The sequence below is a fragment of the Scleropages formosus genome, chromosome 24 (assembly GCF_900964775.1).
Source record: "Scleropages formosus chromosome 24, fSclFor1.1, whole genome shotgun sequence".
Taxonomy (NCBI): domain Eukaryota; kingdom Metazoa; phylum Chordata; class Actinopteri; order Osteoglossiformes; family Osteoglossidae; genus Scleropages; species Scleropages formosus.
In genome coordinates, this window is record NC_041829.1 from 20,574,885 (window position 1) to 20,601,908 (window position 27,024).

Here is a 27,024-nt window from a genome sequence, read left to right on the forward strand (position 1 = left end):
GTTTTGTCTTAGTTTTACTACTTTGCCCGACACGCTTAGTTACTTTTTTCTAAAAATTACTAGTTGTAACAACACAGTACAGTCAAGTGCCTTTGTTTTATTAGTCATTTTTTATTATTGTTTCACTCACTGAACTGTTTTGTAGTAGTGTGCAGCATGGGGCACCTACACTGCACCAGGGCTGAACTGTTCCTTTTAAAAATAACTGAAATGACACCAGAGCAATAGCCACTGCAGGTCTTGGTGTGGCAACTCTTTTTCCACCCTTTGGGGGACTAAAAATGGCTTTGCAATGTGCAAAAATACCACCATTGGAAGTTCACTGCTCGCCTCCAATCTCTGCTATTCATAAAATACTGTAGTAGCAGCAAGGCTCTTCTGTGGCAAGCTGGTACTTGTAGCAGGTAAACCTTCAGAACAGTCTGAGAGTGAATACAGAGCAAACCAGAAAATACATTAGGATCAATAATTAGGCTCTAAAATGACCACTAATAATAAGAAAGTTGAAGCCAAATGTAGGTTTAGAAATTGTGTACACTATATACATTTGTGCAATTAATGCAAAACCACTTTAAAATTCTAAATAGTTTATTTACATTGCTGAAACAAAATACAGAACTCAAATATTATTATTGTCTACATCAGGCAACTAACAGACTTATTTATTTAAAGGTATTCTGAAAACGGCTAGTCAGTACAAATGAGCAATATTAATACTTTGAAAAATGACATCACATCATGGAAGAGGGGGAAAAAAAAACTGAAAAGGGACTAAAAAGGAATCCATTTCGTTCTGTTCTGTTTATATGTACAAGTTGTTACATAAAAATGAAGTGAGACGAAAAAAAAGTGGTGACTGCATATCTGCATGGGTTTATTTCCAGTCTAGCATACTACTAGTTTTACCTTTAAAGTAGTAATTACTGAGGAAATAACTGTGAATAGGAGAAAAATAGCCTCTATTCAAGGAATCAGTAAAGGTATGTTAGCTTTTCCTTTGAAATGTTTAAGGGAATATAGTAATCTATAGCCACTTTCCACGACCAACGAAAGTGTAAACAAAAATACCATAGCGGTACAGATGAGCATAACCTAAAGTTGCTCTGTTCAACATGAGTTTTTCTTCCCCCTCAAAGGAAACAAGTACATAATACTTTAATTTTATTGGCAATTTAAATACCTTCTAACTTTATTTTGGCTTAATTTCAATGAAAGTCACAGTAATGTTTTGCCTTGGTATTCCATTTTTTTCCAAAATATTTTAACAAAAAAAAAATAAGAATGAAAACATTAACAAAAAAACATTACAATATCTTCACCACAGTGACCATTTCAAACAACGCACCACAAAAAATGGAAGATTATTCATGTTTCAACATTCTCCTAGCACTATCATGGCGTTATTAAGAAAACAAAGGAATGTAGCTGCTTTCTGCATTGCGCGAGTTTTACTCATCGTAATCATGTAGAAAGTTCTCGCCCAGCCCTTTAACCTCATGCAATAAAATATAAGCAATAGAAAAAACATTAATATAGTGTTTAACATTGCTTTCTCAAGGAGCCTGTGCATGTTTGCAGTACAAATAACGTGTGAAAAAGTTACCTGATTTACCACTTTATACCTTGAACAACAAACTTCTCCTGAATTTAATTTTGCAGTTTTATATATACACATTTCTCACTTACATCCCTCCACATGGCATCCAAGAGGCTTTGAAGGCAGTTTGTGTACTGCTGCTACCTGACCCCAGACAAACCCAATTCCGGTCAAGGGGCAGCACACGGGAGCAGCGTGCGCATCAGGATATTGACCAGACATGTAGATCCACACCGAATACACTTAATAAATACACTTAATAGTTTCTATTCTTAATAGCTCTTCGATAATGCAGGAGCATATCATGCCAGCACGGTAACCTCTTCACCAAACCACTTATAGTTTAACAACCTCAAAATCAGTGCCTGTTTATAGACTTTATGTAACTGCAAAAAACCATGTGGGAGTAAAAATTTTTATCAACGAGGCAGTGAACTTAAAAATGGTCATATCTGAAACAATTCTAAATTTAGTATATGTGTATATATATAATATATATATATATAGTTTAATCTTAAGAGATTCTCAGTTAATGGAAGCAGGGTTTCAGACACTATGTTAGAAAACATTACAAGGTGAATATCAGTTATAGATTAATACCCTCATGCTGACAGGTAACAGGTATGAAATGAGGCAGGGAGAAGGCAGAGTGCCAGCCTGTGGTCACTCTATGGTCGAAAGTTCGTAAGCACTATACTTTTACAATGAAATGATAGTGTCCCCAAATCTACAGCAGACTGGCCACCAGTGTGTAACAAAGCAGCACTGAACGTTGGTCTTGTCCGCTGCAGAAGCCGTCGCACGCTAGCCTATGAGCCTCTTCAGGACGGCCGGCCTGGAGAAGGGCCAGCAGTACTCGTTGGGAACGGGGCCATTGACATTGCACTCGAAGAAGGAGAACATGGGGAACCAGATACGTGCTCTGCGGCTCTGCTGGTAAGCCCGTGTGTTGGCCAGGGTGTGGTAGTACAGAAAGAGTCTTGTGGTGATGTAGAAGGCGATGAAGACGTCAATGGAGTAATGTTCGTGGGCAGCCAGGATGAAGAAGATGCCGAACAAATTCAAAACCCACGATAAGGTATGTATGAAGTTCCAAGTCCTTGGAGTGTCTACAAGCAAAACATTTAATTGGGAAACCCATGAGTATTCAGTATTGCATCAATTCCTGTAAAAATATACCGAGTACCTCAGTACCGTGTTAGGTGATACCTATTGTATTAAACTCACACACACACACAAATTACACTGCTATACACATTAAAATAATCCAATAACACAACTTCATGCAGAAAATGCCACCCTGCTCTCTGATCATCTGCAGTTCTGCCAAATGACATTTGATGGCAGCAATGGAACAAAAACTTGCCCTCATTTTAGTCTCTTCTGAGCAATTTTCTCCATCTACTTCCAGCGACACTTTTAAACTATATTGCTTTAAATGCCATTCCCATCTAAGTTGCACAGAATACTAGTAATGTAGAAGCGAACACAGGTGGCATGGTGGTAGAGCAGGTAGCATTGGTGCCAAACAGCATCCGGGCTGTGGGGTTCGACATGGATTCCAATCCAGTTTGGTCTGTGTGCTATTTATGTCTGTGTGGGTTTCCTCCAGGTGTTCCACGTTCTTCACACAGTCCAAACATGTGTGACAGGTGAACTGGAGAATGTTGGGTTCTCTGCAGTGTGCATGTGTGTCATCCACTGCTCTGCTGTAAAAATTGCTGAATGACTGTAGGAAGTTTAGCACAGCGTATCTAGCAATGTACAGGACAGGGTAGCACAGCAGATAAAGGTAGTGCCTCCCAGCTCCTGAGCCGTTTGGTGGGCGTGAAGATCGAGCCCAGCTCAGGGTGTGTGAAGTTTCTACGTTTCCTGTGTTCGCACACCCCGCAGACATGCAAGGAAGAAGACAAGGGCAAACCACTTTGGTTCTTCCATGCCTACAGTCACTATGAGGCAGCCTTGACTCCATGGGCCTCCATTTGTGCATCTAGCAGTGCAAGTCACCTTGGACCAAAAGGTGTTGGCTAAACACATGATTAATAATCATTGCATGTCTCTTTCGGGGGGGGGGGACTTAATAAATAAACTTAATAAACTTAAATAAATGTAAAGCTATTTTTTTTCCATCACAGTAATGCTGTAATCCATGTCAGTGAAAATTAAATTAATCAGTGTCATTTACTCATTTAAGCAGAACTGAATGCTGTGCACTCACACTCTGTCACAAAGAAGTTGAGCATGGTGAGGACCACCGTGTGACCGCTGAACATGTAGTCTCCGCAAGTTTGGACGCCCGTGAGTGTCATCCCAAAGCCACTCCAGATGGTCATTGCCCGCTGAAGCTTGGCCCATATGTCGCCGTAGACCTACCGGGAACACACTGTGTTACCACAGCAGACCAAACACACAGCTTAACAGACAAAACAGTTAAACAGAGGGCAGGAGTCCAGCTAACTATGTGGCCATTACACCACTGGCACAAGGTGGTTGGGCAAGACCTACTATGACAGCGGAATACAGCACTCTCTGAAACAAACTAATCTTTTTTAAATCTGTTAGCTCTGCTAATCACACAGCAAATATGAGCCACCCTGTTTCAATATCATCACGTCATGTGTTTCTGAAGCACACTGTTGCTTTAACCTTAAATTTTCTATGAGAAGTGCTTCTGGGGTCGGGGGGGGCCCCACCTTCCCGGAACACTGAAGATGCTGCCCTGGCACTGAGAGGGAGGTAACGAACATGGTGACGCAGCGCAGCATGAACACGGTGCCCATCAGGCTGCACATGCGCCGCAGCAGGATCGACCTGGAGAGAAGAGATAACAAGGGAACATTTTCATATCCGCATTTCCCTGTGATAACACCTCCAGAGGCAGAACTTTCATTGCACTTTCTGCACAACTTTCTAAAGCACTTGGCGAGCGGCCAGCGGAGACACACCTATCCGCTGACACCTGGGCGACTGGTTCAGTCAGCGGTGCTTCAGAGTATCAGAGCAAATACTGAGCCAGACATGAGATCATGAAAAGGACAGCTTCTCAAAGGACAGAAAGAAAGAAAAGTAGAGAGCAGCCACACGCTCACACCCAGTGCTGACACTTTTCTGTTTCACCTTCCGTGTGATTTCTGCTTCCTTTTCTGAAAAGGTGTGTTGTTCTACGTAACAGATGGTGTGTGACTGCAGGTAGCTGTAAAGACGCCCATTCTCCTCTCGAGAGCCGCCCGTAGTTGGATGGTATGATCTGGCAGCATTGTGACGTTGGTCTTTGAGCACCTGCCATGGCCCCGAAGGCTGCGGTACGCTACCTGTGCTTGTGGAGCAGTAGCACCAGCAGCCAGATGTTGCACAGGATCACGCCGCAGGCCTCAGCCATGGCGAAAGCCCATGGTATTCTGGGAACGCTGTGAAGAGGCCAGATAAATGGGTTTTAATCCTCTTAGCCCTGTGGCAAAACACTGGCTTTGATTTGCATTTTGCTTTGACCTCTGATGCCTTTCTGCAGAGCAAAAGGACAAACATGTCTGGAGAACAAGACCATTAGCAATTAAACATTGTACTGTAGTCCTTCAAAAAAAAAAAAAAAAAAAAAAAACCCCCACTGTGTCCTGGCAGTGCTGTTATTCTTCATGCAGCATCCCTGCCATATGCCATAAAGCATTTACTTTCTTCTAGCCAGTATCCACATATGACCTAGTTTTCATTAACATCAGGAAGGACTGTCCCAATTTGGAGGAGCATCATGCTGATCATGAAGATCAGCATCAACTGCCGTGAGTCACGTACTGCCGAACGCTCTCTACTCCTGTCAGCTGCAGCCCTCTAATGCTCCTTTTCTGCTCATCTGACAAACAGTTCTGAGGAGGACCCTTCATTTTTAGGGAATTTAATCCTCAAAGATTAGTGAGGCGCTTCCCTTTACCCATCTGACGAATGACAGTAAGGATTAAAAACACAGACGTGACATCACTCATGGCGACACATTAGAGACTTTACATTCCAAGCAAAGGAAATCAGAGAGAAGGCTTTTGCCCTGGACACTGGAATGAGAGAAACAGCAGTGGGAAATGAGGCCAGGCGCTCCTTGAACTGCCATTAATAGTGCATCGGGGACTGATGTATTACTTCTCAGCCAAGCAGCCAGAGAAACTTGAGAATAGACCGAAACTCTAAATAAAAGTAGCTTCAGGTTTACACATCCTTCACTCTCGATTATTGCCTGCGTCTACCTCCACCAAGTAGACGGTCCCAAATTTGAGGAAAACATACAATTATAAACATACTTTGTTAACGACGTTCTTTGGCTCATACTCTCCTGAAACCAAGCTGTTCTCTTTGTCCGCTCTAGAGGACACATTTTGAACCCTCTCCAGGCAGACGTTGCAAATTAGCATCGGCTGGTACAGCGTTTTCCTACTGCTAGTATTAATTTGGCCCTGAGAGGGTTAAGGGCATCTCCCTAACTGTTTGTTTATTATTTACTTAATCTGCATTAAACTGCAGCCATCAGCGAGGACACAGCGTGGAGACTGTGAGAGCCGGCGCTCGCTCATCGAGCTCTGACGTACTCATGCCGTCTCAAATGTCAATCTAAAATAATTGGGAGAAATAATTAAATGCAACATTCTGCGCAGCTGCTCACATATATATTCCAATAGACTCTCTGCCAGGGGCTTCTTTGTGTCTTGAAAGATCACAGAGCGAGATGACTGCCTGCAAAGTTGTCCTGGAGCAAAGAGTGGCCTAGATTTTTCTGACTGAAGGGCTCAAAACCAAGTGCTAGAAATAGACTCCAGGAGGATAAGTCTCAGAAAAAGAGCCAAAGAAATGAGGCCTGTTCCAAAGTTAAAAGGGCAGCAGGTAGTCGAAATGTTAAGGACACCGCCTTGTAACCTGAACGTTGCCGCTCAAGTCCCAGGGGAGTCCTGCTGTCGCAGCCGTGAGAAAGGAGCTGCGTTTCTGCTGTCTAGGGACATGTCATTCTAACTTCTCGTACGCACTTACTGGCCACGCAACCAAATAAAGTAGTGACCTGTCTAGAAAGATGTCCGGCAGGGGTGGATACGTGCGCATGTCAGGCACTCTCTCGTGCACGATCACCATGACGAAGGAGGTGAAGCCAAACACGAAGATCACATAGACGGAGCTCACGACCGTCTTCCAGTACTCGGGGTCCAGGCGACGCGAGTGTTGCTTGTGTTTGCCGTTGGCATACTGGTGATACTGGTCGGCAGGCAAGCCGTCGGCGGCGCCGTCACAGTCTCGCGCCGGGTCGCCGTTGCTCAGCCAGTCGGCGTTCTGGGAGGCGTGCCCATCGAAGGCGATGCCAAGCTCTTCCAGCACGTCCGAGTACTGCTTCTGCAGCTTGCGCAAGGACAGCATGAGCCGCTTGATGTCCCCCAGCACCTTGAGCTCCAGCGGAGGCGACCGGAGGTCATACTCTGTCAGGGTGAGCAAGCTGGTGCCATCCAGCCTGTGCCTGTTACACAGGAGGTCCACATAGTCGCAGAAGCCCTCTTCCTTCAGCCACTTGGCCACATGCTTCGTGCTCCAGTGCTGTACGCTCAGCTGCCTTCCTGCCATTTGCCTTGACTCTGAGGGAAGAAAACACACATCAGGTCATTCCCGACACACTTCCGTCCCAGTTAGCAGCTTCTCTTTCAACACTGTCTGCAGGTAAAGTACTGAACTCTGGCCATGCACTACACAGCATTGTTTGCTTCCAGGGCAGACAGAAATTATGGCATTTCACTCCCCCTTTACGAACCGTGCAGACATTAATATGTAGCACTGACACCAATGCATCTTAGGGCCACGGCCCTAATCCAGTTATCAGACTAATGCAAGCAGAATTCAAAATGATGATACACAATTATTTTAGCACCACCTTCTTTTACAAATGTCTTTGGACTGCAAATCGGGAGAACGAGCAAAGTCCACACACCCCCAGCTGAGTGTGGCCAAGCAGCTCAGGCACTGTGAGGCACCAGTGTTGCCCACACAAGCAGGCTGTAACATCCAACATCAGTTTTTTTGCCAAATATAACGCTAAGTGTGTGTGAGTGAGTGTGTGTGTGTGTGTGTGTGTGTGTGTGTGTGAGAGAGAGAGAGAGGGAGAAAGTGTGTCCAGCAATGGACAAGCACCGTAAGATGTACCAAGCCTGGAGCCCTGTCCTTCTGAGATTAACTGTGGTCCAAAGTAACCTCACACTGCACAAGGAGATGAGTGATGTTGGAAAAAATTAAAGCTAAATACTGAAATGTTTGTGATCAGCTACAACTGGATATGGAAAACTGTATAAAGAAACATGGAAAACATTTATCTGTGCTAAATGAAAAAATGTGTAACGCACTCGTCTTGGTTTGCCGCTGCAGCTCTGCGCACACGGCTGTACAATAACCGGACACAGGAATTGTGAAATTTCCTTGCAGTCAAATTTCACTTTAAATTTACATATCACTTCAGAGCCAGAGACAGCGCGAGAGCTTATCCCTCCAGCTGATGGAAAATGACTAATGCGTCACCAGTACTTCCACTGGACACAAAGAGCTGCTTGACAGCGAGCGGCAGCGTGACCGCACTGAGGAAGGCGGTGCGCTGGCGAGAAGATGGCCAAGGGAGGACTCCTTCACAGATGGAAAGGATGAAGTCGTCATTTCTGTAACGACACACAGCTGCTTGGGCAACGTTGCCATCTTCCTGTATTATTACACTGCGTTGCTACAGCAATGCAGGCAAACCCAAAAGCAGTGGGTAACTGAAATGCATTTAAGGCACTCAAGTGCAACAGCGAGGAGCTCCAATACACAGTATGAACAATGAAGGTCAAATCCAGTACATCGGCTGGTCTCCTCTGCACAAGGCTGCCCGGTACCATTCCAACAGAAATCACACTTCTATTACCGTATTCACAACATGGGCATTTCGAGCCCTTCACCAGAACAGCACAAGCAGTGTAAAAGGAGAGACTATTCTCAACTATTCTACTCTCTACTTAACAACTGCTGCAATTAAGAGGTCACGGGTTCAAATCCTACCTCATGAAGCAGTACCTTTGGTGAAGGTGCTTAGCCTAAGCTGCTCCAGTAAAAAAAATGTAGTACCTGGCTGCACAACTGCCCATGTTCAAGCACAAGTAGCTGTCGGTCATGTGGTCACATTAGTGCAGAGAACATCAGTACCGCGCAAACACACAGCCATCGCACTGGAGACGCACGCAAACAAAGACTCATGGCGAAATGACAAAATGTAACCGCTGAATGACACTGCTCATCAGTTGACCTTTTCTGAATGGAGCCCACTGCTTCATTCTTCCGCGAGAGGAACAGAGAACAGCTCAATGTTTCATTAAGAGTGCGAGTCATCAGGAAATACAGCGTTAAATTAACTAACAACTTTCCCTACAGCCTGTATTCCAAAGCTTTCAAATGGAGGCTCGATGACCTTTCAGTGTGCAGAAAAGGATCAATTTAAGGCGTGACTCCTGCACACCAAGCAGTGGAAAAGGTTGCGCAACAGCAACACCACATTTGTTCTCAAAAGAATCTGGCTACAGAAGAAAAAAAAATAAAGAAACTGAGCAACACGAACTGTCAGCACTGCTGTCTGGGAGACAGACAAGATTAACAATAGATGTAGAACTCAGAGAGAGGGAGGGAAAAAAAAAAAAAAAAAAAAAAACCTGTGAGTGCAGGGTTTTGTCGCATCGTAGCCTTCTGTCCTTCAGGGGTGGCTAAAGACCTCGAGCCTCAGAGCCCTTGAAGCCCAAGGGAAGTAAAACTGCGACAGAACGGGGACGGAACACATACGGCGTTCGGGACAAAGTGAAAGTTCACATTCTTCCCCTTTGGTGGGACTCAATGACAAAACAGCACAGATTTCTTGGTTCAGCTCCTGCGTTCGCTGTACCAACTGCCGGACCTGAAACAGCAGCAAGCTTTTGCCACAAGGTCCTGCAAATAACTTAAGCATTTTGGAAAAACTCATCCATAAATGATGGTCTGAAAGACTTTAGACTAAATGTTCCTAATATTTAGCACGGTTATAATGAAACCTTTGCTCCAGTCACACCCACATGCCACGTTCCACAGCCAAGTGCGTACTGTCAGCTCTCACGGCCCATGTCTCACACTCCCAAGCGATAAACAGATGAGTTTGACGCCCAGTATTGCGGCAACAGCACGGTCACAGAACGCCTCTGGGGCTGTACTTAGCGTACCGTTGCCAAATTCCTCCACAAAATTTCAAAATAAAATGAAAACGTTATATTTACATAGAGTACACAGGGTAAATTCTCCTCTTCCATTACTGACGTGGTGCATTTGTCCAGGTGACTGTACAGAGAAGTACTGTACTTCAGAATAATTTACCCATTAATACAGCAGGGACATTATTCCTGGAGTAATTTGTGGTGAGCACTTTGATTTAGGAATTACAGCAGGGATTCAAGTGAAAGACCTATGACTGCACCGCAGTACCGACAGTGCCATTAGTCTCGACGCTGTAAAAACACAGTTAATGTTACAGTCAAAAGTACATTTTACTGCTGCTAAGAGGAACCTTGTTGAATGTTTGACTGAGAAGAATCTCAAAAACAAACAAACAGACTCATTCATAATAAAACACTGTTCACACGTACATTTATTTACTTAGCGAACCCTTTCCTCCAAAATGACAAAGTGTTAAGGTACTTACTACAGCGTTTTACCTGTTACACAGCAGGTTCACTGTAGGTAAATACTTTGCTCAAAGGTACTAGAGCTGGAGTGAAACTCACACCTGGAGGGGGAGGCTCTAACACCCACACCAACTGCTGCCCACATCTTGAGGAATTACTCAATGGAGACTCATAACACACAGACTGCGTGTCTTCCTTCAGTTCCTGACCTACGAAACGCAGGGATGAGGGCGAGATGCCGAACGAACGGCGCTCGGTTCGAGCCCTGGCGGATGCCGAAGGGGACTCGCGTTTCAGGATGTATCCTGTGTCCGTCACGAAGCGCGGTAACTCTGCCGCGGACAGTAATCGCACATCGAGCCCCGTAGCGCTGGACAGGAAGCCGGGACGCCCGCAGCGCTCCGGCACGGTAAACGCCTCCCGGCAGCGACGCCGTTTTGGGTCAATGAAGCGGGACGTCCCTCAAGTTCCCTCCTCACGCTAATCGGCACCGACTGTTATCCACTTTCTCTTAAATGTCACGAAGCTCCCAGGTCCAGACACCACCTGCCTACAGGGAGGTAAGAGCAGAAAACAGAGTCAAGTGTCACAGGCCTGCAGAACAGTCTCACCTTGGAGCTCTTTGGGCACTTTTACATGAGCAAAAACACAAACGGCAATGCGGGCTCCTCCGTGTCGCACACATAACCCAGATGCATGGAGAAAACGCCGCTTCTACAGCTTCATCCGGGGATGATTCTCATGGACCACAGAGGAACGAAACCTCACGACACCTGTTATACATCTCACCGCATTTATTCATTTACCCGACACTTTCTCCAAAGCCGGCACCTGTAACGTTAAAGTACTTACAGTTATTTACCCATGATTTATGGAGCTGCCGGGTCATTTTGCTGGAGCAATCAGGGTAAGTACCTGTTCAAGCCAAGGACGCTACAGCTGGAGGTGGGGATCGAACCTGGGACCTGGGACCTTTGCTCTGGATCCAACTGGCAGCAGCTTGAGTGTAACCAGTACAGTACCAGCTGACCTGTCCCATCATCATCATCATCATCATCACAACATGATCACACAAACTAAACTTAATTTAGTCTAAACTGCAGCTACCAGCAGCACAGACAGAGTCACCAGGGGCCAGGGCAGGGGGCACGATGAGACACAGGACAGTCACTGAGTCAGACTCAGAGTGTGACACACACACACACACACACACACACACACACACACACACACACACACACACACACACACAGCAGCAGCAGCAGCAGCCCCGCTGGAGGAGCCCCCCGGCCAGAGAAGCCGCCGCCCTCCTCAGAGAATCCAAACCCTGCACCCAAACCCGAACGCTGCTTAGGTGGCTCTATTGTAGCAGAACAACCGGGACTGTGTGTTAGGAAGTTTCACACTCACTCAGCTCACTCAGCTGTGGGTGTGTGTTACGCAGACGGGCGCGCGGCGAGAGAGAGGACGACCATTTATTTAACACAAGAGAAAGAAGAATCATCATGACACATATTTAAACCACACCGTTTCTCCACTACACACACAGCCGCAGCAAAACACTCACCCGAATCGAAAGCTTCGCTCATTCATTCGATAACATTAGCAGACTGTCATCTACGTGGGGACACCGATGACATTTATAGCGAAAGAGGCTCACATGGCTTCGGAAGCTGCCCTGATTTACGCTGCGATGGGAGGGAGGGCTGATGCAAATCATCGCTCTCTGACTCGGCCATCAAACGCGCATCGCGGCAGTAAACAGGAAGTGCGCGGGCGGAAGTGAGCGACAGGAAGTCTGGCAAGAGCAACCGCTGGCCGAGGAAAGCGCGGCGTCACAACGACGGCAGCGGCACCTGGTGGACGGAGGTGGAATCGCAGAAACGGTCCAAGTCGCAGTGGCTCTTGACCTTTCTGTCTTTCTTGTTGCTTCCAGCGTCTCTCAGGCTGTTATTGTAGGAAATCACGTGTGGCGTGTGAGGAATGGCGCATTTAGGCGCCGCACTTGCTTGCTCGCGCAGCCGAAGGCCCGCCGGCCACACAGCGAGCACGACGACAAGCGGAGGCCGCCGCCGCCGCGCACCTGTTGCCGTCACTCACAGCGTTTCCAGCCCAAAATGGAAGGAGGGCACACATCCGCATCCGCACCTGACCCGTGCGCGCTTTGCTTTCGCGTCGCATCGCAGCACAGCGAGAGAACGGAGAACATGTTCAACATGTCCACCGGCGACGGCTTCGGTAAGCGCGAGTCGCCTGCGAGTCCGCAGGAGAGCTGCGGCGCGGCGTCGCCGGAAGAACCGGAAAGGCCGACTTCGGCGGAGCTGGAACGCCTCCTGTACAGCGGTAAAAGTTCCTGTAACCATGTGGATGAAGTGTGGCCCAATTTGTTCCTCGGAGACATGTGAGTGGTGTAATATACGGCCTCTCCTCTACTTATGACCTGTTCGACTTACGACCGTCCGTACGTACGAACGTGAAAACGTATATATGTAAATATATAATAAATTACGCTCGGTCGTACGTCGGCCGCTGTTAGCGGCAGCTCGTGTACGATGGTGACCGTCGCGCGATATCCCGGCATCGTGCGCGTCGCAGCATCTCTCTCAGCTGCCGTTCGGTAAACGCACGCTACTCAAGTAAATGCGAAAAAATTTCGTGCTGGATTAAAGCCTTACGTGGATTTATCCGTTTTATTTTTCCATGAACTCTGTGCTCGACCGCAGCAATCCGAATGCAACGTCACCTTTGCGCTTTTATATTTCCACAAAATACGACAGGTGCGCGGCCCACGACCGACACGGTTTGTGGAAGATGGGCATCACTCACGTCCTGAATGCGGCTCACGGGAAAATGTACTGCAAGGGAAGCCACGACTTCTACGGTACCACGGTACAGTACCGCGGGGTGCCTGCCAACGACTTGCCGACGTTTGACATGTCGCCCTACTTCTATTCCGCCGCGGATTACATTCGCGAGGCCCTGGACGCTCCGGGTGGTGAGTCCCCGCGGCACGAGCCAAAAACACACAGTATTTTCTTAGCATTGAAAAAGGCGCATCTGTCGAGTACACCCGCCGGTGTGTTGCGCCCACTGCTAGTTGCAGTTTCCGCCGAACCTGCGCTTCTCCTACCGATTCGCTTCATCGAAGTTAAGCGTCCGCGCTGAGCGCAGCTGCGTCGCGTTGCTGTTTGACACGAGACCCTCACGTGGTTCCTATCTCCTTTATCCTCAGCCAAGATGTTTGTGCACTGTGCGGTCGGAGTGAGCAGGTCTGCTGCGCTGGTGCTGGCCTTCCTGATGATCCACCACCACTTCTCGCTCATGGATGCCATCAAAAAAGTCAAAGAGAGCAGGTGGATTTTTCCAAACAGAGGATTCTTGAAGCAGCTACAAAAGCTGGACGCAGACTTGTGCAAAAAAAGAAGGAAACCGGTGCTGAGCGACGAGTGACACGGGCAGCAAACGGAGGTCGCGCCGCTTATTGAAACAGGTTAAAAAAGCATTAAGTGGAAAATAGGGTTTGTTTCTGTGATTTTTCCCAGCCTTAATATGTTCTCTAAAAATGCAAGTATTAACCTTTAGGTTACGTGAAAACCTTGTAATTTTTGCCGTTTTTATCAGTTCCCGGAGACCTCATTTTTTACACTTAATACTTTAAGATAACTGTGTTTTAAGATAACTGTGCCAATGAAAGCGTGTAGTTTTTAGTGAAAATAAACCTTTGACGGCACGCACTGGTTTATTTTCAATGCGTACAGTCATTAAGACAAGTGAATGAGTTGCACGTCTCGGTGCGATGTCACGAACGCACAATGTTTCGCTTCTTCTGGACAAATTTAACGTGATACACTCACCGTACACTCAGGTCTCCTGCTTGCACCACATGTGAAAGGACACACTGCCCTGTCCAGTTTGCAAAACTGCTGAGCACAAACCTGGAGGAGAAACCCGTACTTCAAATTATTTCAGGTTTCCCGCAATAGTTCGTTTGACCCAAATCCGTATCTGAGGGGTGAAAGGCTCCAGTTGTCGAGGCGCACGGGGGGGGAGGACGGGACGGTGCACGTTGGGCCGCGTGCTAAATTCGGTAACTGGCCGAGCCTCGGCGAAAGCGGCACCTGTTCGCATGAATCATCGTGTTTGGGAGGGAGGAAAAGGAGAGCCGGGGCGGCAGAGGAAACGCCAGCAGTTTGTTGATTTGGTCCCAGTTCAGGAGTAAAATGACGACTTCCCAGGGAAGCAAACATGGGTACCTCTCTGTGAAGGATCTGGAAGACGTTTTGGACAGTTGCAAATTACAGCTCACCCAGATAGATGAAGTGTGGCCAAACATTTACATCGGCAACGTGTAAGTACCTACCGCTTCCCTGCTTCTTTTCGACAGATGTGGACTTTCATAGAGGAGTGCAAGAGAATAAGAGCTGACACTTGCAGTAATTATTCAAATGCGGTCGTATTTAAGGTTCGGACCAATACGAGCTCTAGAAGTTTCCGCTGTAACGCCTCCGAACCCTGACGGCGCTTGTACAATATTTCAGTCGCATCAAGTGCACGTCGTGTTAGTTCTTGCAGACTGCGTTTCACCAAAGCCATCTTGAATCTTGCACGCGGAGTGAGAGCAAGTGAAAAGCGTCGAGTTTCCAGTCGCAGCTCTCAGGAGCCCTGCGCTCCTGTCTTTCCTTGTCCTTCCAGGTCCGTAGCGCAGAACCGGACGGCCCTGCAGAAACTGGGCATCACGCACATACTGAACGCTGCGCACTCCAAGCAGGGCAGCATAGGGGACCAGAAATTTTACGGCAGCAAGTTTGTCTACTGCGGGATTCCAGCGGACGACTCCTCTTACTTTGACCTGGACGTGTACTTCCAGCCAGCAGCCGACTTCATACACAAAGCTCTCAAAGAAGGAGATGGTGAGATTCGCGAGTTGCGGCGGCACAAAGGAGACTGAAAGTGTCCAGAGGCCTTTGTGACGCGAAAGAAATTCATTCGTGGCTCGTGTCTCAAAGTTGTTTTTCGCATGATGTTCTTGCCAACAGAATTCACTGTGAATGTGCAGCGATATTAATTTGTTCCCTTCTCTTTTTCGCCGATCGCTAAGTTAATTCTGTGGTTCGCTTGAAATGAAATGAACGAAACGTGTTTAAAGTCAAGATACTGGTCAGTTACCTCGAGGGGTTCTGATTTACAGTATAATTGCTGTGCATGAGAGTTACTCTTTTTCCCCTGTAAAAGGCTGTAAAATAGCGTGTCGACAATATTCTGCCGTTGTTACCACGTTCACCCCAGTACAGGCTGCGTACTGTGCTGCTCTTGCGGGCCTTCAGCAGGGAGTACCGTCGACCGCTTCACCGATGCGATGGAGGTTCTGTGCCAGTCCCTCTTCAACTCCATCTCTACCCCCCAGGGAAGGTGCTGGTGCACTGCATCATGGGAATGAGCCGATCGTCCACCCTGGTGCTGGCGTACCTCATGCTGTACCACCACCTCCCTCTGTGTCACGCCATACAGAAGCTCATCAAGAAAAGGGCCATTTATCCCAACAGGAATTTCCTCGCACTTCTGTTGGACCTTGATCTTCAGCTGAGGAGGAGGAGGAGGAGCAGGAGGAGGAAAAGTGTGTGTGTTCTTTCGTGAATTCGAAGACCGGCGCAAATTTCGCCGAGCGTGACGGCCACAGACGGGCGCTTTCGCGCAAAGGGACTTCGTGACACAGCAGCTGATGTCGGCGTCACGGTTTCTGCTCCACGCGCCCATGCTCTTTCACCGCATTCTCCTCTAACTGAAGGCGCTACTGTGCGGCGCACGATTCATTTGTACAATATTTGTAAAGGGCCCCGAAGACCGAGGCGTTTCTGCTCATACAACGGAAGTTACAGCGGGAAACTGTTTAAAAACTCAACAGATGCTTCTTTTGCCGGAGGAGTGTCAGTTCTCCCGGAAAGGGGAACGTGGCCGCAGATCGACCACGTTCTTTATGCCGATACCAAACCGCGGGTACGTCAAAGCAGTTGCTGATCACGCGACCGATAAATGTACCAGTTCGACATCCCTCGTCATGCAGGCCTATGCAGACCTCAGGCAAACGATGCTTTTTACCCCATTTTAAACACGGTCACTGGAGGCAATTTTAATTCTTGCGTAAACGGTATTTTGAGCGTAAATTGCAGGCTCTTCTGGGCAGTGACGCAGTGGGCTCTTGCTGACACTCCTGAGATCATAGAGGAGTGAAGAGAAGCTCGAGGAACTAAAAGAATGAGCGAGTTAAGAATGGCGGCGCGTCCCTGCATCCCTCCGTGTCCGACAGTCGCGTTGCCACATTTCCCACTGTCCCATGAGACACAAAAATAGCCACGTCTAGAGGTATTACTTCTACAGTATTTCCCCGACATTAACATACTGCTCAAGGTAACATGTTATATTTTGTCGCTAATGTTACTGTAATAAACATCTTACATCAATAACTGTGTTTTACATTACTCGCTGGAAATGTACATTTACTTTTATTCGTTCATTCGACACCTTTGTCCAGGGTGACTTAGTGTTACGTGGGTGAACTGCGCTACTTACAGCAGGGTCATTTTTACGATATTGATTCAGGGGAAATAGTTTGATCAGAAGGTACTGCAGCAGGAAGGAAATGTGGTATTCATTAAAAAATGAGAAATTCCTCTTGCAAGTCATTGACTACTTGCTGCACTTCCTGTTCTCCCATCATAAAATAATATTAAAGATGCAATTAATTAAAAAAAATAATTGTTATTGATTCGAAAGCAGGTTAAGGAAAAAAGGAGGTGTAAATTTCTCCAGTCAATACTGTACGCGCGTTACAACTTGTCGGCCCTCCCGGGTTCCAACTGAAGCGTCGCCACAGTATCCGTGCGTGGGGAGGAGGCCCGGGAAACGCACACTACACGCACTGACCTGCGTGCCCTTGCGCGGCTGACAGGCCTGGGATCCCGTGCACCGTGTTTACCACAGGGCTGCTCCTGCAACTGGACAAAGAGCGCTCTCCTCCATTGTGTGTGTGTGTGTGTGTGTGTGAGAGAGACTTTTCTCTGCTGGCGGGTCAGGTGACCTCCAGAGAGAGCCAAAGATATTGCCAGAACGCCACTGACATTAGGGTATTAAAATAGAAAGCGCTGAGGAGTAAACCGCACCGTGGTCCCACCGCAGCTCCTGTGACGTACTACTTCTTTCTCTACTGCATGAGGTCTCGACCAGAAGCATATTCAGGCAAGTGTGTGTGTGTGTGTGTGTGTGTGTGTGTGTGTGTGTGTGTGTGAGATCAGTACATCCCCAGGTCAGAATGTTCATGATTTAGTGGGGAAGTGAACATTATCAGTGTATATTTACGAGAGACTGGATCAAAACAACATGAGGAAGACAAGTGCTGTAATTACGGTGTATACAGTATCACCGCACTTTCATTGCTCATAATTACATGTATAGTTGAGGGCCCAGAAAATGGATAACTCTTAATTAACATTTATTTGCTTTTTAAACACTTTATTAACAGTATTAACATTGTTGCGAAAGCTTTGATCTGATATTTAGCCTCTGCTCACAGTCCTACTTTAGATAGCGCTTACTTGCAAATATTATTGTGAATATTAAAGCTCTTCTTCAGCGATCACTCAGCATCTATAAATTAATATGAATTTGTTCATGAAGCCATCGAGCTGGAACTTATGCACCTGGACAAAGCGATTTTAAGAAGGTGTTCGTTATGAAATAACCCCACGAGGGCCTTTAAAAAGTCCGGTTTAACTGGTCACCCGATGAGCAGAAGCTCGTGTGATTAAACGGGACAGGATGAGTCCATCGAAAGGATCGAGTCACGGGTGGGCCGTGTGGAACTGACACGAGTTCATCGCCACGGTGAGGCAGCACGTGACACGCTGCGCCGCGGAGCTGCCGGGACCGGGGAGTCGAGTCGCCTGCCGGTACGGACCTGCGTTCAGTCGCCCTCCGCGTCCAGGGGAAGGCAGGTCACGCGGCGCACGTCTACCTACGGAGCCGGGCGAGAGGGAGAGTGCGTTCGCTCCGGATGGAGGAGGGCGCTGCCTGAAGACGGGGGAAAATCAGCGCCCCTCCAACACCCAGCCTGCCCCCCCCCCACGCAACTGTTCGGTCTTGTGCTGCGGGGGACAGACCTTCCAGACAGCAAGAGCTCCCAGCAGAAGTTCTTGAAAAACACACACACAGCCACACAAATGCGCAGAAACGCATACATCCCCCGTCCCCGACGTTCCGGAGCACCTGAAGCAAGGAAGCGACACGCAGCAGTGTGTTCTGCTGGCAGATACAGCCACATCGCTGAGCGTGTGGAGGGCGTTCGTGTGCCTCAGAGCAACCCGCTCACCCCCTGGGGCTGCACACGTACAGAGATGGATAAAGCTACCAAGCAGATGTCGGAGCGCTCTCCTTTAAGCTGTGCCAAATTTAGAAAAGGTCGCTGAGCCGCATGGCACGTTTTGCTTCCGACCCCCCATCCCCGCGGACGTTGAGAAAGGCCCCCGGCAGCACCTCTGAGCGGCAGGGGTGTCCTCTGCACGAGTCTCCCAATAAAGTGTGTGAAAGAACGGCACGGCATGGCACGGCACAACAGATGTGCAGCATGAGCACCAAACAGCTGGTAAAACCATACAAACATGACGAAGCGACAGATCCCCACCAAGCACTCATGCACAGATATGTGATCGCCCAACCAATCCTGTTCTACTTGTATTACACACTTTCGGGGGGCTTGGCGGCGTCTGCCGATCGTAGATCGGTGCTGTGTTGGTGTGTATGTGGGGGAGGGTGAAGGGGGTGGACAGGCCAGTGGGAAAGCAGCACGTCCTGATGCAAAATGTCCAATCTGCATTTAAATGTTCATTTTATTATTTATTTCTCCAAAAATGTTAATTGCAGTGATTTACCCATGTATACAGCTGAGGAATTAATCTCCCAAATTCATGTCATCTCCCAGGCAAAATGATACACGAGCATGACAAGAACCCAGAAGGAGAGCTTGCATCGGTAGCAACTTTCATATTTACTGGAATATGGAACTGGAGAGAAACGGGTTCGTGAACAAACACACACGGATTGTCTTGCTGACACGTACAATATTATATCTTATATTAAAATATAAGGATGATGAATTCCTCTCCCATGTGCAGCATCACCACAGCTTAGTGCTCCATAATGGAATAAAGGCTTTCGCCCTTCATCCCTTGGACCACATTCCACAGCGTAAAGTACAGTAGGTGGAAGAAAGGCTGAAAGTGGGCGGCGAGGTGTCGAATGCAGTCGCAGCGTCCTGCCCCGGTCACGAGCGTTCCCGCTCCTCTCGACTCATTAAGCGTTTATTCACGAAATTAATCTGACTCAGTCGAGCACGGTCTGAACTGTGAAGGTTGTTCAATGAACGGCGCAATGACACCCAACTAATTACAAGGTGTGTTTGAACAAAAACTGGTGCAGGCACTGTGTCACCGCAAGAGTGCTCCAAAACCTGCTCCAAAACACACGTCCCGGACACCCACGTGCAAATTCGAGGCAGCTCCGACACTTATGTTTCCTGCACGTCTCCGGAAGTGTTTTAAAAGCGTTTCGCTCCTGCCTCTCGCGACATGTTCTCTTATGTCCTTCTTAACAGGAGAAATCAGCTGTCAGCCCTGCCCGGTATGCCCAACGGTGGCAGGTTCGAGGTCTGCTCAGCGCAGAAGAGCGGCGGGTACGAGACCCCCTCGGCATATGACCTTCAGCGGCTGATGTGGGTGCGCTCGGGGAGCAGCGCTGCCATGGACGAGGTCAGGCCCAGGATTTACATCGGAGACATGTAAGAGAACCACGGAGTCTCAGCCGAGGGCGCCGTGTAGCACGGCGGCCAAAGAAACCGATGCGTAGCCTGCAGGTTCGTGTCTGGGTTCACATCCCTCCAGCAAGACATCGGGCTGCACAAAAGGGTAAAGTTTATGTTGATCTGGATGTAAGGGCTGCATAAAGAGGAGCATTATTATAACAGCCACTGTGAGCTCCTGGCAGCTGCAAGACGCAAGTGGTTAAAGACCATCGGGTGCTCAGGGCATCTCAGAAAGCTCTTCTGATCCATGTGTGCGAACAGTTCAAGTAACGTTCGGTGCTTTGCCTCCACGTTGAGGACGGCCGTCGAGGAGACGTCTGCGTGCGTTTGCCCGCTTGCGTAACCAGCAGTAACGGCTTGTCGCTCCATCACTAGGTGGGCAGCCAAGGACAAGAGGATGCTCCAGTCACACGGGATCAGTCACGTGCTCAATGCTGCCGACGGGAAGTTCAATGTGTGTACGGGGCCCGCTTTCTACAGGGACACCGGCATCGCTTACCACGGTGTGGAGGCCTTTGACATGCCCTCCTTCGACATGACTCCTTTCTTCTACTCTGCAGCCAGGTTCATTAAGGAAGCCCTGAGCACGCCTACAAGTGAGCATCCGTATCTAGAGCAGAGCACACCCTGGTCCCTCAAACACTCTTCATTTTCCCGCATTTTATCAAAAGTATCGCAGGCGACGCATCTCTACCGTTGCGTCCGCAGCGAAAACTTTTCCCATGACCCTTGCATTAGAGGACCACTCAAAACAGGCAGACGTAACTCATTAAATCCTGGGAGGAACCGGACTTTTGTATTTTGTACACCCATTGTTCCACGAGTGCGAATGTGAAATAGAACAATAGACAGTGTGGAAAATTCAAGGTGCACTTTGACACTGTACATCTAACGTAAACACACAATTATTAACATGCTCTAAACAGTTTAAATTATGGTTTGTCTGGAATAGCACACATATCATATAGTATATTGTGGCGTGCAGCGCTTTGGGTTCGGATGGGGGGATTTCACAACGAACGTTTATTCGAACACCGGCACGCAGGAAAATAACGCTCTCTATCCGAGGACCCCTGTTCCTCCAGGATGCGGGCCTCAAGCCAGCCTGCTTAGCACCCTCTACATTTTCTCCTTTTCTTACTGGCAAACACTGTCACCCCATTATATTCCCCTTAAGTCCCCCCAGTGGTTGAACACTTCTTTACACACACACACACACACATTTTCTGAACCGCTCATCCCATACGGGGTCGCGGGGAACCGGAGCCTTCCCGGCAACACAGGGCGTAGGGCCGGAGGGGGAGGGGACACACCCGGGACGGGACGCCAGTCCGTCGCAAGGCACCCCAAGCGGGACTTGAATCCCAGACCCACCAGAGAGCAGGACCAGGACCAGGACCAACCCACTGCGCCACCGCGCCCCCCTCACTTCTTTACATTTTTCCCATAATCCAACTGTTTACAATAAACAAATCTTCCCGCTCAGACTCACAGTAACACAGGTTGTTACAATATAACATTATTAGACCTCCCATCTGTCAGAAGTGTTTCAGTGTCTGAGGGCTACAATAGTCCCTGGTAAAAATATTAATTCTAATAAGGCAGTGTAATTATGCCTGAGCACCAATTAGCATAATAAGAGCAGTAGCTTGAATTTGCTTGGTCATTCGTGCTGAAGTGCATTCGTATGCAGATATAAATAAAACTCAACTGACGCATTGTAGTGTTTAGAAGTCAGAGCTTAATCTCGGGCTTCTTTCATAAAGTGGTAAAATATGTCTCTTCCGGGCTTATTAGTGGAGGTCCATTCCCAGGTGGCAGAGGATAGGGTAGGACTTAGGACCTGTTCCAAAATGCAGAAGGACTGCAGAAAAAAAATTTTAATCCATTTCAGTGCAAGCATAAAAAACAAACTTTGTAAAAAAAAAATGGATAGGATTAATTAAATTGGATTATATTTCTTGGAGGAATAACTGTGGTGCAGTGAATTAAAAAAATAAAAGGACTGTGACAGAATTAGAATGGAATTAATTGAAGCAGAGAATAAATGAATTTAGGAAAGAAAAGGGGAAACGTTCTCTGGAGCCAAAGTCAACTGCTGCTTCAGAGCCGCTGCTCTCCCTCAAAGGCTCTGCAGGGGGAGAAGTTCTTCCACTGCAAAACCGTGCTCGGGTCCGCAGGCCCGCAGGCCCGCCTGCCCTCCCTCCTCCTGCGGGCTTCCGAGGAGCTCTTCTCGCCGCCGGTAGCGCCAGTACCTTCCCGCTGCGCTGCTGCTGCTGCTGCTGCTGCTGCATGTTGGGACAGAGATCACGCTTTCCTGGTGTGTCGAGTCCATCGGGATTTTTCAGAAAGGTTCCCAATTTGCTGGCTCAGGGCAGTACAGTCTATTAAGTGCTCATGTAGCCAAAAGACACAAAGACACACAATGCAGCTGAGAAGTCCAACCGGTAAGGCCTACTGATGGAATTGTGTGTGCGGCCTGTTCTTCACCTGTAGGCAAAGTCCTGGTCCACTGCGCCATGGGCCTGAGTCGCTCCTCCACCCTGGTGCTGGCGTACCTCATGATCCACGAGCACATGACCCTGCCGGAGGCCATCGCAGCTGTCGCCAAACACAGGAACATCTGTCCCAACTCGGGCTTCCTGGAGCAGCTCCGCAAGCTTGACCAACAGCTTCACGGCCACAGGAAATGAATATGGCAGCGAGCGCAACGACGCCGAGTTGCTGGAATGCTCCTGCCGAGGAGCCGCTTCCAGCTGTTAAAGGGCAACCGAAGAAGGAAGCTGTGAGGCGAAAGGCTCTCGCTCGCGTTCTCGCTGCCTCCACTGGGGTCGTGAACAAAGGGCGGCGGCCTTCCTTCCCACACCCCACGGTACACCGTACTCCTCCTGTGTCATTCGTTCCCTTTCCCGCTTGTTCGGACTTCCCTGTTGGGTTCCGGTGAGCACAGCGCCCATCGCGACACTGACGGTCCACGTGCTCCACGCTGCGTCCGCACCTCCTAAGAGGCGGCAGGTTCCCTTGGTTCCGCCTGTTTGGTGACCGTTTGCCTCCTACAAGCGAAACATCCCTGTCACAGCTGACAAAATGATCATCATCCCCCAGGGTTTCATGTCTTGTGTGTTACAGTTTCCCTTTTAAATGTACGTAAGAATTCATTTTTCCTTTATGTTCACATTTGAGCCCTTGTTTAACATTCTCAAGGAGTCTTGTGAGAAACACACCTACGGAATAAAAAGGAAACACATCAGATAATATCCCTGCTGAGAAATAACATTTTTCTTCAAGATTGTACGCCGAACACGATAAGATGCATGTAAGGATGTTGACACATTTGTTTTCTTTCAATAAACGTCTTTGACAATAGCACAGGCCTACTTTATTGTGTGGATTTAGCTTTAACGGGATTCCGTTTCCCTCTCCCATTCGACCCTGTCGTCAGAGCTTGGTGAGAAGAAGTACGATGCTAGAGAAAAAGGGGCCCTAAATTTTCCACAATATTATCATTTTCTAAAAGATAAAACCTGAGACACGGCGAAAGGGACATCAGCGTTGAGCACGATCCAAATGGCTTCTCGAGGACCTTGTTTTCTCAAAACTGCATCTCCACCCCTCGCAACTCATGTTCAGATGAAAGGTCTTCCTAGACCTCTTTTTTGGTCAAGTTTCCTGCATCTCGCCTCCTTCCTGCACTTTCCACCTTTGGGGACTTTGTGAAAAAATTGTTGCTTTCAAGACTTGTGTCTCTCAAAGCCCCGAAACACGTCCACCGAACGCTATCTGTTCGCCCGCTGCACAAGTGTCCGTGACAAGTGAGTCCGAGTGCAGCGTCGCGTGGGCTCTAGTGCCCCATCGCCACGGAGACTCTCAGCTGTGTACTTACGCGGGTGGGGGAGGGGGCCGGTGTTTGGAGCGGCGCGGTTTTTCGGGCCTCTCGGAAGTAAAAAGGGAAACAGCCTCCGGAAATAAAGGCTGCGCTCTCTGTCGGCGCCTCCCAGGGCTGGAAGGGCTGCAAAGAGGAGCTGACCTTCGCTGGGGGGCAGGAGGGACACCGTGAGCCACAGGTAAGTCCGGAGCACCGTCAGCGATCCGGGACAGCGATCCGCTTCGCTCCGCAGGACACGCGCCATCCGTGTGCTCCAGTAGAACAGGGAGAACTAGAGTACGTTTGTCGGGTCGGTTTGTTTCGGCGGGAAATCGGTGTAACTTCTCTCATTTACACCATGTTTTAGTCAGGCTCCACAAAACCGTCTTCCTGCTTCGGTAAAAAGCCCGATAAAACCGTAACAGCAGCCTTCTGTGTCACTGTGATGCTGCCTCAAGAGGTTAACCGCCGCAGGCCGGGTCTTCCCGAGAAGATATTCAGAACTTACCGTCTCTTTGGCCGGTCCTTTAGTCGGCCGTAATTTGGTAAGTACACCGTTTTTACCCCTCGTTTCAGAGCGAGACTAAAATGTTATTAATAAAAGGCAAAACATGCACAGCGTTTGTTTGACCCCAGGAAAACACACTCCTGCAAGGGGAATCAATGAGAATCGATGCCTTCTGAGGAGATTCTGCACCGTACCGCCAGCTGGCTTCCGCACGATGGAACAAGAGGAATCGCCCTCAAGGCAGACGGAGTGCGAGTACCAAACACCACCTACATCTGACCTTCTGCACCTCCTGCTGAAGAACAGACACCCCACAGGGCCCATCGACGAGGTCTGGCCCGGCGTGCACATCGGTAATGAGTACGTAGCGCCGAGCGAGAGCTCCTCCACGATTAGGCAGGGCGCGCAGATGTTTGTGCGGCGCAAGCGAACGTCCAAGAGGGAATCTCGGCGGAGAGAAAAAGGAGCAGCGAGGTGTTGCTGTGGTGAACTTGGCAGCGGTACTATAGGGAGAGAGTAAAGAGGAAAACCTATAGCGTGGTATTTTTCGCGGTCGGGCCGAGTTTCTACACCATCCTGAGGCGCCAGAGCAAAGTCCTGCATTTATCGACTTGCGTTTCCACTTTGCTTCAGTTCCGCAGCTCGGGACAAAGAGACACCGCGTGCCTCGGGAATCACCCACGTCGTGAACGCTGCCCACGGCCCCGATCGCATCGACACGGGGGCCCGGTTCTACGCAGACGTGGACGTGGACGTGAGCTACTTTGGAGTAGAGGCTGCAGACAAGCGGGACTTTGACCTCACTCCCTACTTCTGTCCAAGTGCAACATTCATACAGGCAGCACTTTCTGCAAAAGGCAAGTGCACGTTTCGCACACCTTCTTTTCGCTATTTGCTCAACACAAGTGAGAAGCTCAAGACGACGTTCAAAAGAAGCGCATCATTCATTGAATAATAATGTTTGCAAATAATCTATTGCTCATGAAGGCGCCATGACAGGGTCCTGCTAGGAGAGAGACGTACGGATGTATGCCAAGTGAAACATCCATTTACTTATGAGGAGCACATGCACGGTGCTCTTTGCCGTTTCACCGCTGTGTCTCTCTTTCAGGAAGGGTGTTAGTTCACTGCGCGCGGGGAATCAGCCGATCCGCCACGCTGGTGCTTGCCTGCCTCATGATCCACGAGAAGCTCACGCTGGTCGAGGCCATTAAAGCTGTGCGACGGCACAGGGACGTTCTGCCCAACAGCGGCTTCCTCGACCAGCTCAGACGTTTGGACGCAACCTTGTCTTTGGGCAGGAAGACAGAGTCGGGAGCGGCTCCACAAGTTTGAGCAACACCACTTTCAAAGTGCCCCGACTTCGGTTCTTACTGTTGTTCCCTCGTCCCTGTTAGTGCAGCTCCCGCAAAAGGAACATTTTTTCTTTCATCTTTCATCCCTTTTGAGTGACACATTTCTCACCGTTACACTTTGTCTTGTATAGTATTTACCGGACCAAGAGAAACAGCACAGCAATTCGAACCGTGTGCCAAAGCATCACGAATGCACGCGTGCCAATGCACTAAAAAATATTGATCGAGAACAACGCCTCATGTTTTTAAAAAGAGTGGAGAAGCAAAGAGCTGCTGAAGAAGCTGTAGGTGATCCTGTGTCTTCTGCATCTACCAGTTCTGAGCCGACGAGAGGACGACGAGAACAGGAACCTGCTGAAGGACTTTGCCGAGCGGTCCAAACGGAACCAGCTGCGGTTCAGCCCTGGAAAGACCAAAGAGACGACGGTGGACTGTAGGAGGCCCCAGGGTTCGGTGGGCTCTGTGAGGATTGACAGTGTGGAGGTGGAGACAGTGGGGACACCTGGACAACGGGCTAGAGTGGACACGTAACGCAGAGTCCCCTTTACCTTCCGAGGAGGCTCAGGCCCTTTGGAGCGTGCAGGTAGTGCCCTGTCGCACCGGCAGGTTGGATCCGGTGCCGTGTTTTCCGCAGCCGGGCGCCGGCGCCACAGCACCGAGACACGGGGTGCCGGCGGGATCTACAAGGTAAGGAGGAAGGCCGTCTCCGTCCTGCGGTGGTGTAATGAAAGGGAAAGGGACACTAAATGAACTTGGGTGCATCATGGACGACGCTCCCATCCTCTGCTGGGTCAAACACAGGAGCACAGACTGGTCCGGTTGCCGAGTTCCACCGAGCGCTACCAGAGGTCACTTCCGGTCACCTCTGCTGGCAGCCGCCAGCCATGTAACAAGTGCTCACGCTGTTTGGGGGGGTGAGCACTTAATGACCAAGCGGTACCGTGTCATCTCAAGAGCCCCGGCATCACCACAGCTCACCGTGCGCTCTCTTGCGTGAGCAGAACTTGTTTATCCCTGTGTGTGTGTGCGTGTGTGTGCGTGTGTGTCTGTGTGGAGTTTCGCATGCTGCTGCAACCAAACAGAACTTCCCTCTGGGATTAATAAAGTCTCGATTCAATTCAATTCAATTTGATTCAATCAGTGGAGCGCAGCTCCCCCCCAGCCCTTT

At 48.9% G+C, this 27,024-nt stretch overlaps 5 protein-coding genes across 12 annotated transcripts; 4 read left to right on the top strand and 1 right to left on the bottom strand.

Moving 5' to 3' along the window:
- Nucleotides 1-690: 690 nt before the first annotated feature.
- samd8 (sterile alpha motif domain containing 8) lies at nucleotides 691-12,037 on the bottom strand. 2 transcript variants are annotated; one of them, XM_018761120.2, is made up of 6 exons: nucleotides 11,846-12,037; nucleotides 6,633-7,194; nucleotides 4,909-5,004; nucleotides 4,291-4,408; nucleotides 3,816-3,966; nucleotides 691-2,706 (listed from the first exon to the last, which is right to left on the bottom strand). In XM_018761120.2, the coding sequence occupies exons 1-6, from the start codon at nucleotides 11,865-11,867 to the stop codon at nucleotides 2,402-2,404; spliced, it is 1,254 nt and encodes a 417-aa protein (XP_018616636.1). In that variant the 5' UTR covers nucleotides 11,868-12,037; the 3' UTR covers nucleotides 691-2,401. The 2 variants fall into 2 exon arrangements, with proteins under 2 accessions (XP_018616636.1, XP_018616637.1); XM_018761121.2 differs by lacking the exon at nucleotides 4,909-5,004.
- A 6-nt stretch (nucleotides 12,038-12,043) lies between these two features.
- Nucleotides 12,044-15,040, top strand: LOC108939649 (dual specificity protein phosphatase 13-like). Of its 2 annotated transcripts, none has more exons than XM_018761123.2 (4): nucleotides 12,044-12,679; nucleotides 13,056-13,273; nucleotides 13,511-13,768; nucleotides 14,971-15,040. In XM_018761123.2, the coding sequence occupies exons 1-3, from the start codon at nucleotides 12,396-12,398 to the stop codon at nucleotides 13,726-13,728; spliced, it is 720 nt and encodes a 239-aa protein (XP_018616639.2). In that variant the 5' UTR covers nucleotides 12,044-12,395; the 3' UTR covers nucleotides 13,729-13,768; nucleotides 14,971-15,040. The 2 variants fall into 2 exon arrangements, with proteins under 2 accessions (XP_018616639.2, XP_018616640.2); XM_018761124.2 differs by lacking the exon at nucleotides 14,971-15,040 and adding an exon at nucleotides 14,144-14,219.
- On the top strand, nucleotides 14,481-16,781 carry LOC108939651 (dual specificity protein phosphatase 26-like). 2 transcript variants are annotated; one of them, XM_018761128.2, is made up of 3 exons: nucleotides 14,481-14,626; nucleotides 14,971-15,188; nucleotides 15,683-16,781. In XM_018761128.2, exons 1-3 carry the CDS (start codon nucleotides 14,499-14,501, stop codon nucleotides 15,910-15,912), a joined length of 576 nt encoding a protein of 191 aa, XP_018616644.1. In that variant the 5' UTR covers nucleotides 14,481-14,498; the 3' UTR covers nucleotides 15,913-16,781. The 2 variants fall into 2 exon arrangements, with proteins under 2 accessions (XP_018616644.1, XP_029104486.1); XM_029248653.1 differs by having other exon boundaries at nucleotides 15,570-15,802.
- Nucleotides 15,115-23,913, top strand: LOC108939650 (dual specificity protein phosphatase 13-like). Of its 5 annotated transcripts, XM_018761127.2 has the most exons (4): nucleotides 17,521-19,345; nucleotides 19,922-20,104; nucleotides 20,504-20,724; nucleotides 22,625-23,913. In XM_018761127.2, the coding sequence occupies exons 1-4, from the start codon at nucleotides 19,326-19,328 to the stop codon at nucleotides 22,819-22,821; spliced, it is 621 nt and encodes a 206-aa protein (XP_018616643.1). In that variant the 5' UTR covers nucleotides 17,521-19,325; the 3' UTR covers nucleotides 22,822-23,913. The 5 variants fall into 5 exon arrangements, with proteins under 5 accessions (XP_029104484.1, XP_029104483.1, XP_018616643.1 ...); XM_029248651.1 differs by lacking the exons at nucleotides 17,521-19,345; nucleotides 22,625-23,913 and adding an exon at nucleotides 15,115-15,188 and having other exon boundaries at nucleotides 20,504-21,276; XM_029248650.1 differs by lacking the exons at nucleotides 17,521-19,345; nucleotides 22,625-23,913 and adding an exon at nucleotides 17,327-17,511 and having other exon boundaries at nucleotides 20,504-21,276.
- Nucleotides 23,914-24,281: 368 nt separating this feature from the next.
- On the top strand, nucleotides 24,282-25,494 carry LOC108939596 (dual specificity protein phosphatase 13-like). Its single transcript, XM_018761030.1, has 2 exons — nucleotides 24,282-24,861; nucleotides 25,135-25,494. The coding sequence occupies exons 1-2, from the start codon at nucleotides 24,605-24,607 to the stop codon at nucleotides 25,454-25,456; spliced, it is 579 nt and encodes a 192-aa protein (XP_018616546.1). The 5' UTR covers nucleotides 24,282-24,604; the 3' UTR covers nucleotides 25,457-25,494.
- The last annotated feature ends 1,530 nt before the right edge of the window (nucleotides 25,495-27,024 follow it).

What these genes read in the sequence shown, in the direction of transcription:
- LOC108939651 (XM_018761128.2), top strand. Translation starts at nt 14,499, where the DNA reads ATGACGACTTCCCAGGGAAGCAAACATGGGTACCTCTCTGTGAAGGAT. An exon ending in AACATTTACATCGGCAACGT is followed by an intron (nt 14,627 to 14,970) that starts GTAAGTACCTAC and finishes TTGTCCTTCCAG; the next exon opens with GTCCGTAGCGCAGAACCGGA. An exon ending in AGCTCTCAAAGAAGGAGATG is followed by an intron (nt 15,189 to 15,682) that starts GTGAGATTCGCG and finishes TCTACCCCCCAG; the next exon opens with GGAAGGTGCTGGTGCACTGC.
- LOC108939596 (XM_018761030.1), top strand. Translation starts at nt 24,605, where the DNA reads ATGCACAGCGTTTGTTTGACCCCAGGAAAACACACTCCTGCAAGGGGA. An exon ending in GGCGTGCACATCGGTAATGA is followed by an intron (nt 24,862 to 25,134) that starts GTACGTAGCGCC and finishes ACTTTGCTTCAG; the next exon opens with TTCCGCAGCTCGGGACAAAG.
- samd8 (XM_018761120.2), bottom strand. Translation starts at nt 11,867, where the DNA reads ATGAGCGAAGCTTTCGATTCGG. An exon ending in CTACTGCTCCACAAGCACAG is followed by an intron (nt 4,409 to 4,908) that starts GTAGCGTACCGC and finishes TCTTCTCTCCAG; the next exon opens with GTCGATCCTGCTGCGGCGCA. An exon ending in ATCTTCAGTGTTCCGGGAAG is followed by an intron (nt 3,967 to 4,290) that starts GTGGGGCCCCCC and finishes TGTTCCCGGTAG; the next exon opens with GTCTACGGCGACATATGGGC.
- LOC108939649 (XM_018761123.2), top strand. Translation starts at nt 12,396, where the DNA reads ATGGAAGGAGGGCACACATCCGCATCCGCACCTGACCCGTGCGCGCTT. An exon ending in AATTTGTTCCTCGGAGACAT is followed by an intron (nt 12,680 to 13,055) that starts GTGAGTGGTGTA and finishes AAAATACGACAG; the next exon opens with GTGCGCGGCCCACGACCGAC. An exon ending in GGCCCTGGACGCTCCGGGTG is followed by an intron (nt 13,274 to 13,510) that starts GTGAGTCCCCGC and finishes CTTTATCCTCAG; the next exon opens with CCAAGATGTTTGTGCACTGT.
- LOC108939650 (XM_029248649.1), top strand. Translation starts at nt 19,326, where the DNA reads ATGGAACTGGAGAGAAACGG. An exon ending in ATGGAACTGGAGAGAAACGG is followed by an intron (nt 19,346 to 19,921) that starts GTTCGTGAACAA and finishes CCTTCTTAACAG; the next exon opens with GAGAAATCAGCTGTCAGCCC. An exon ending in AGGATTTACATCGGAGACAT is followed by an intron (nt 20,105 to 20,503) that starts GTAAGAGAACCA and finishes CTCCATCACTAG; the next exon opens with GTGGGCAGCCAAGGACAAGA.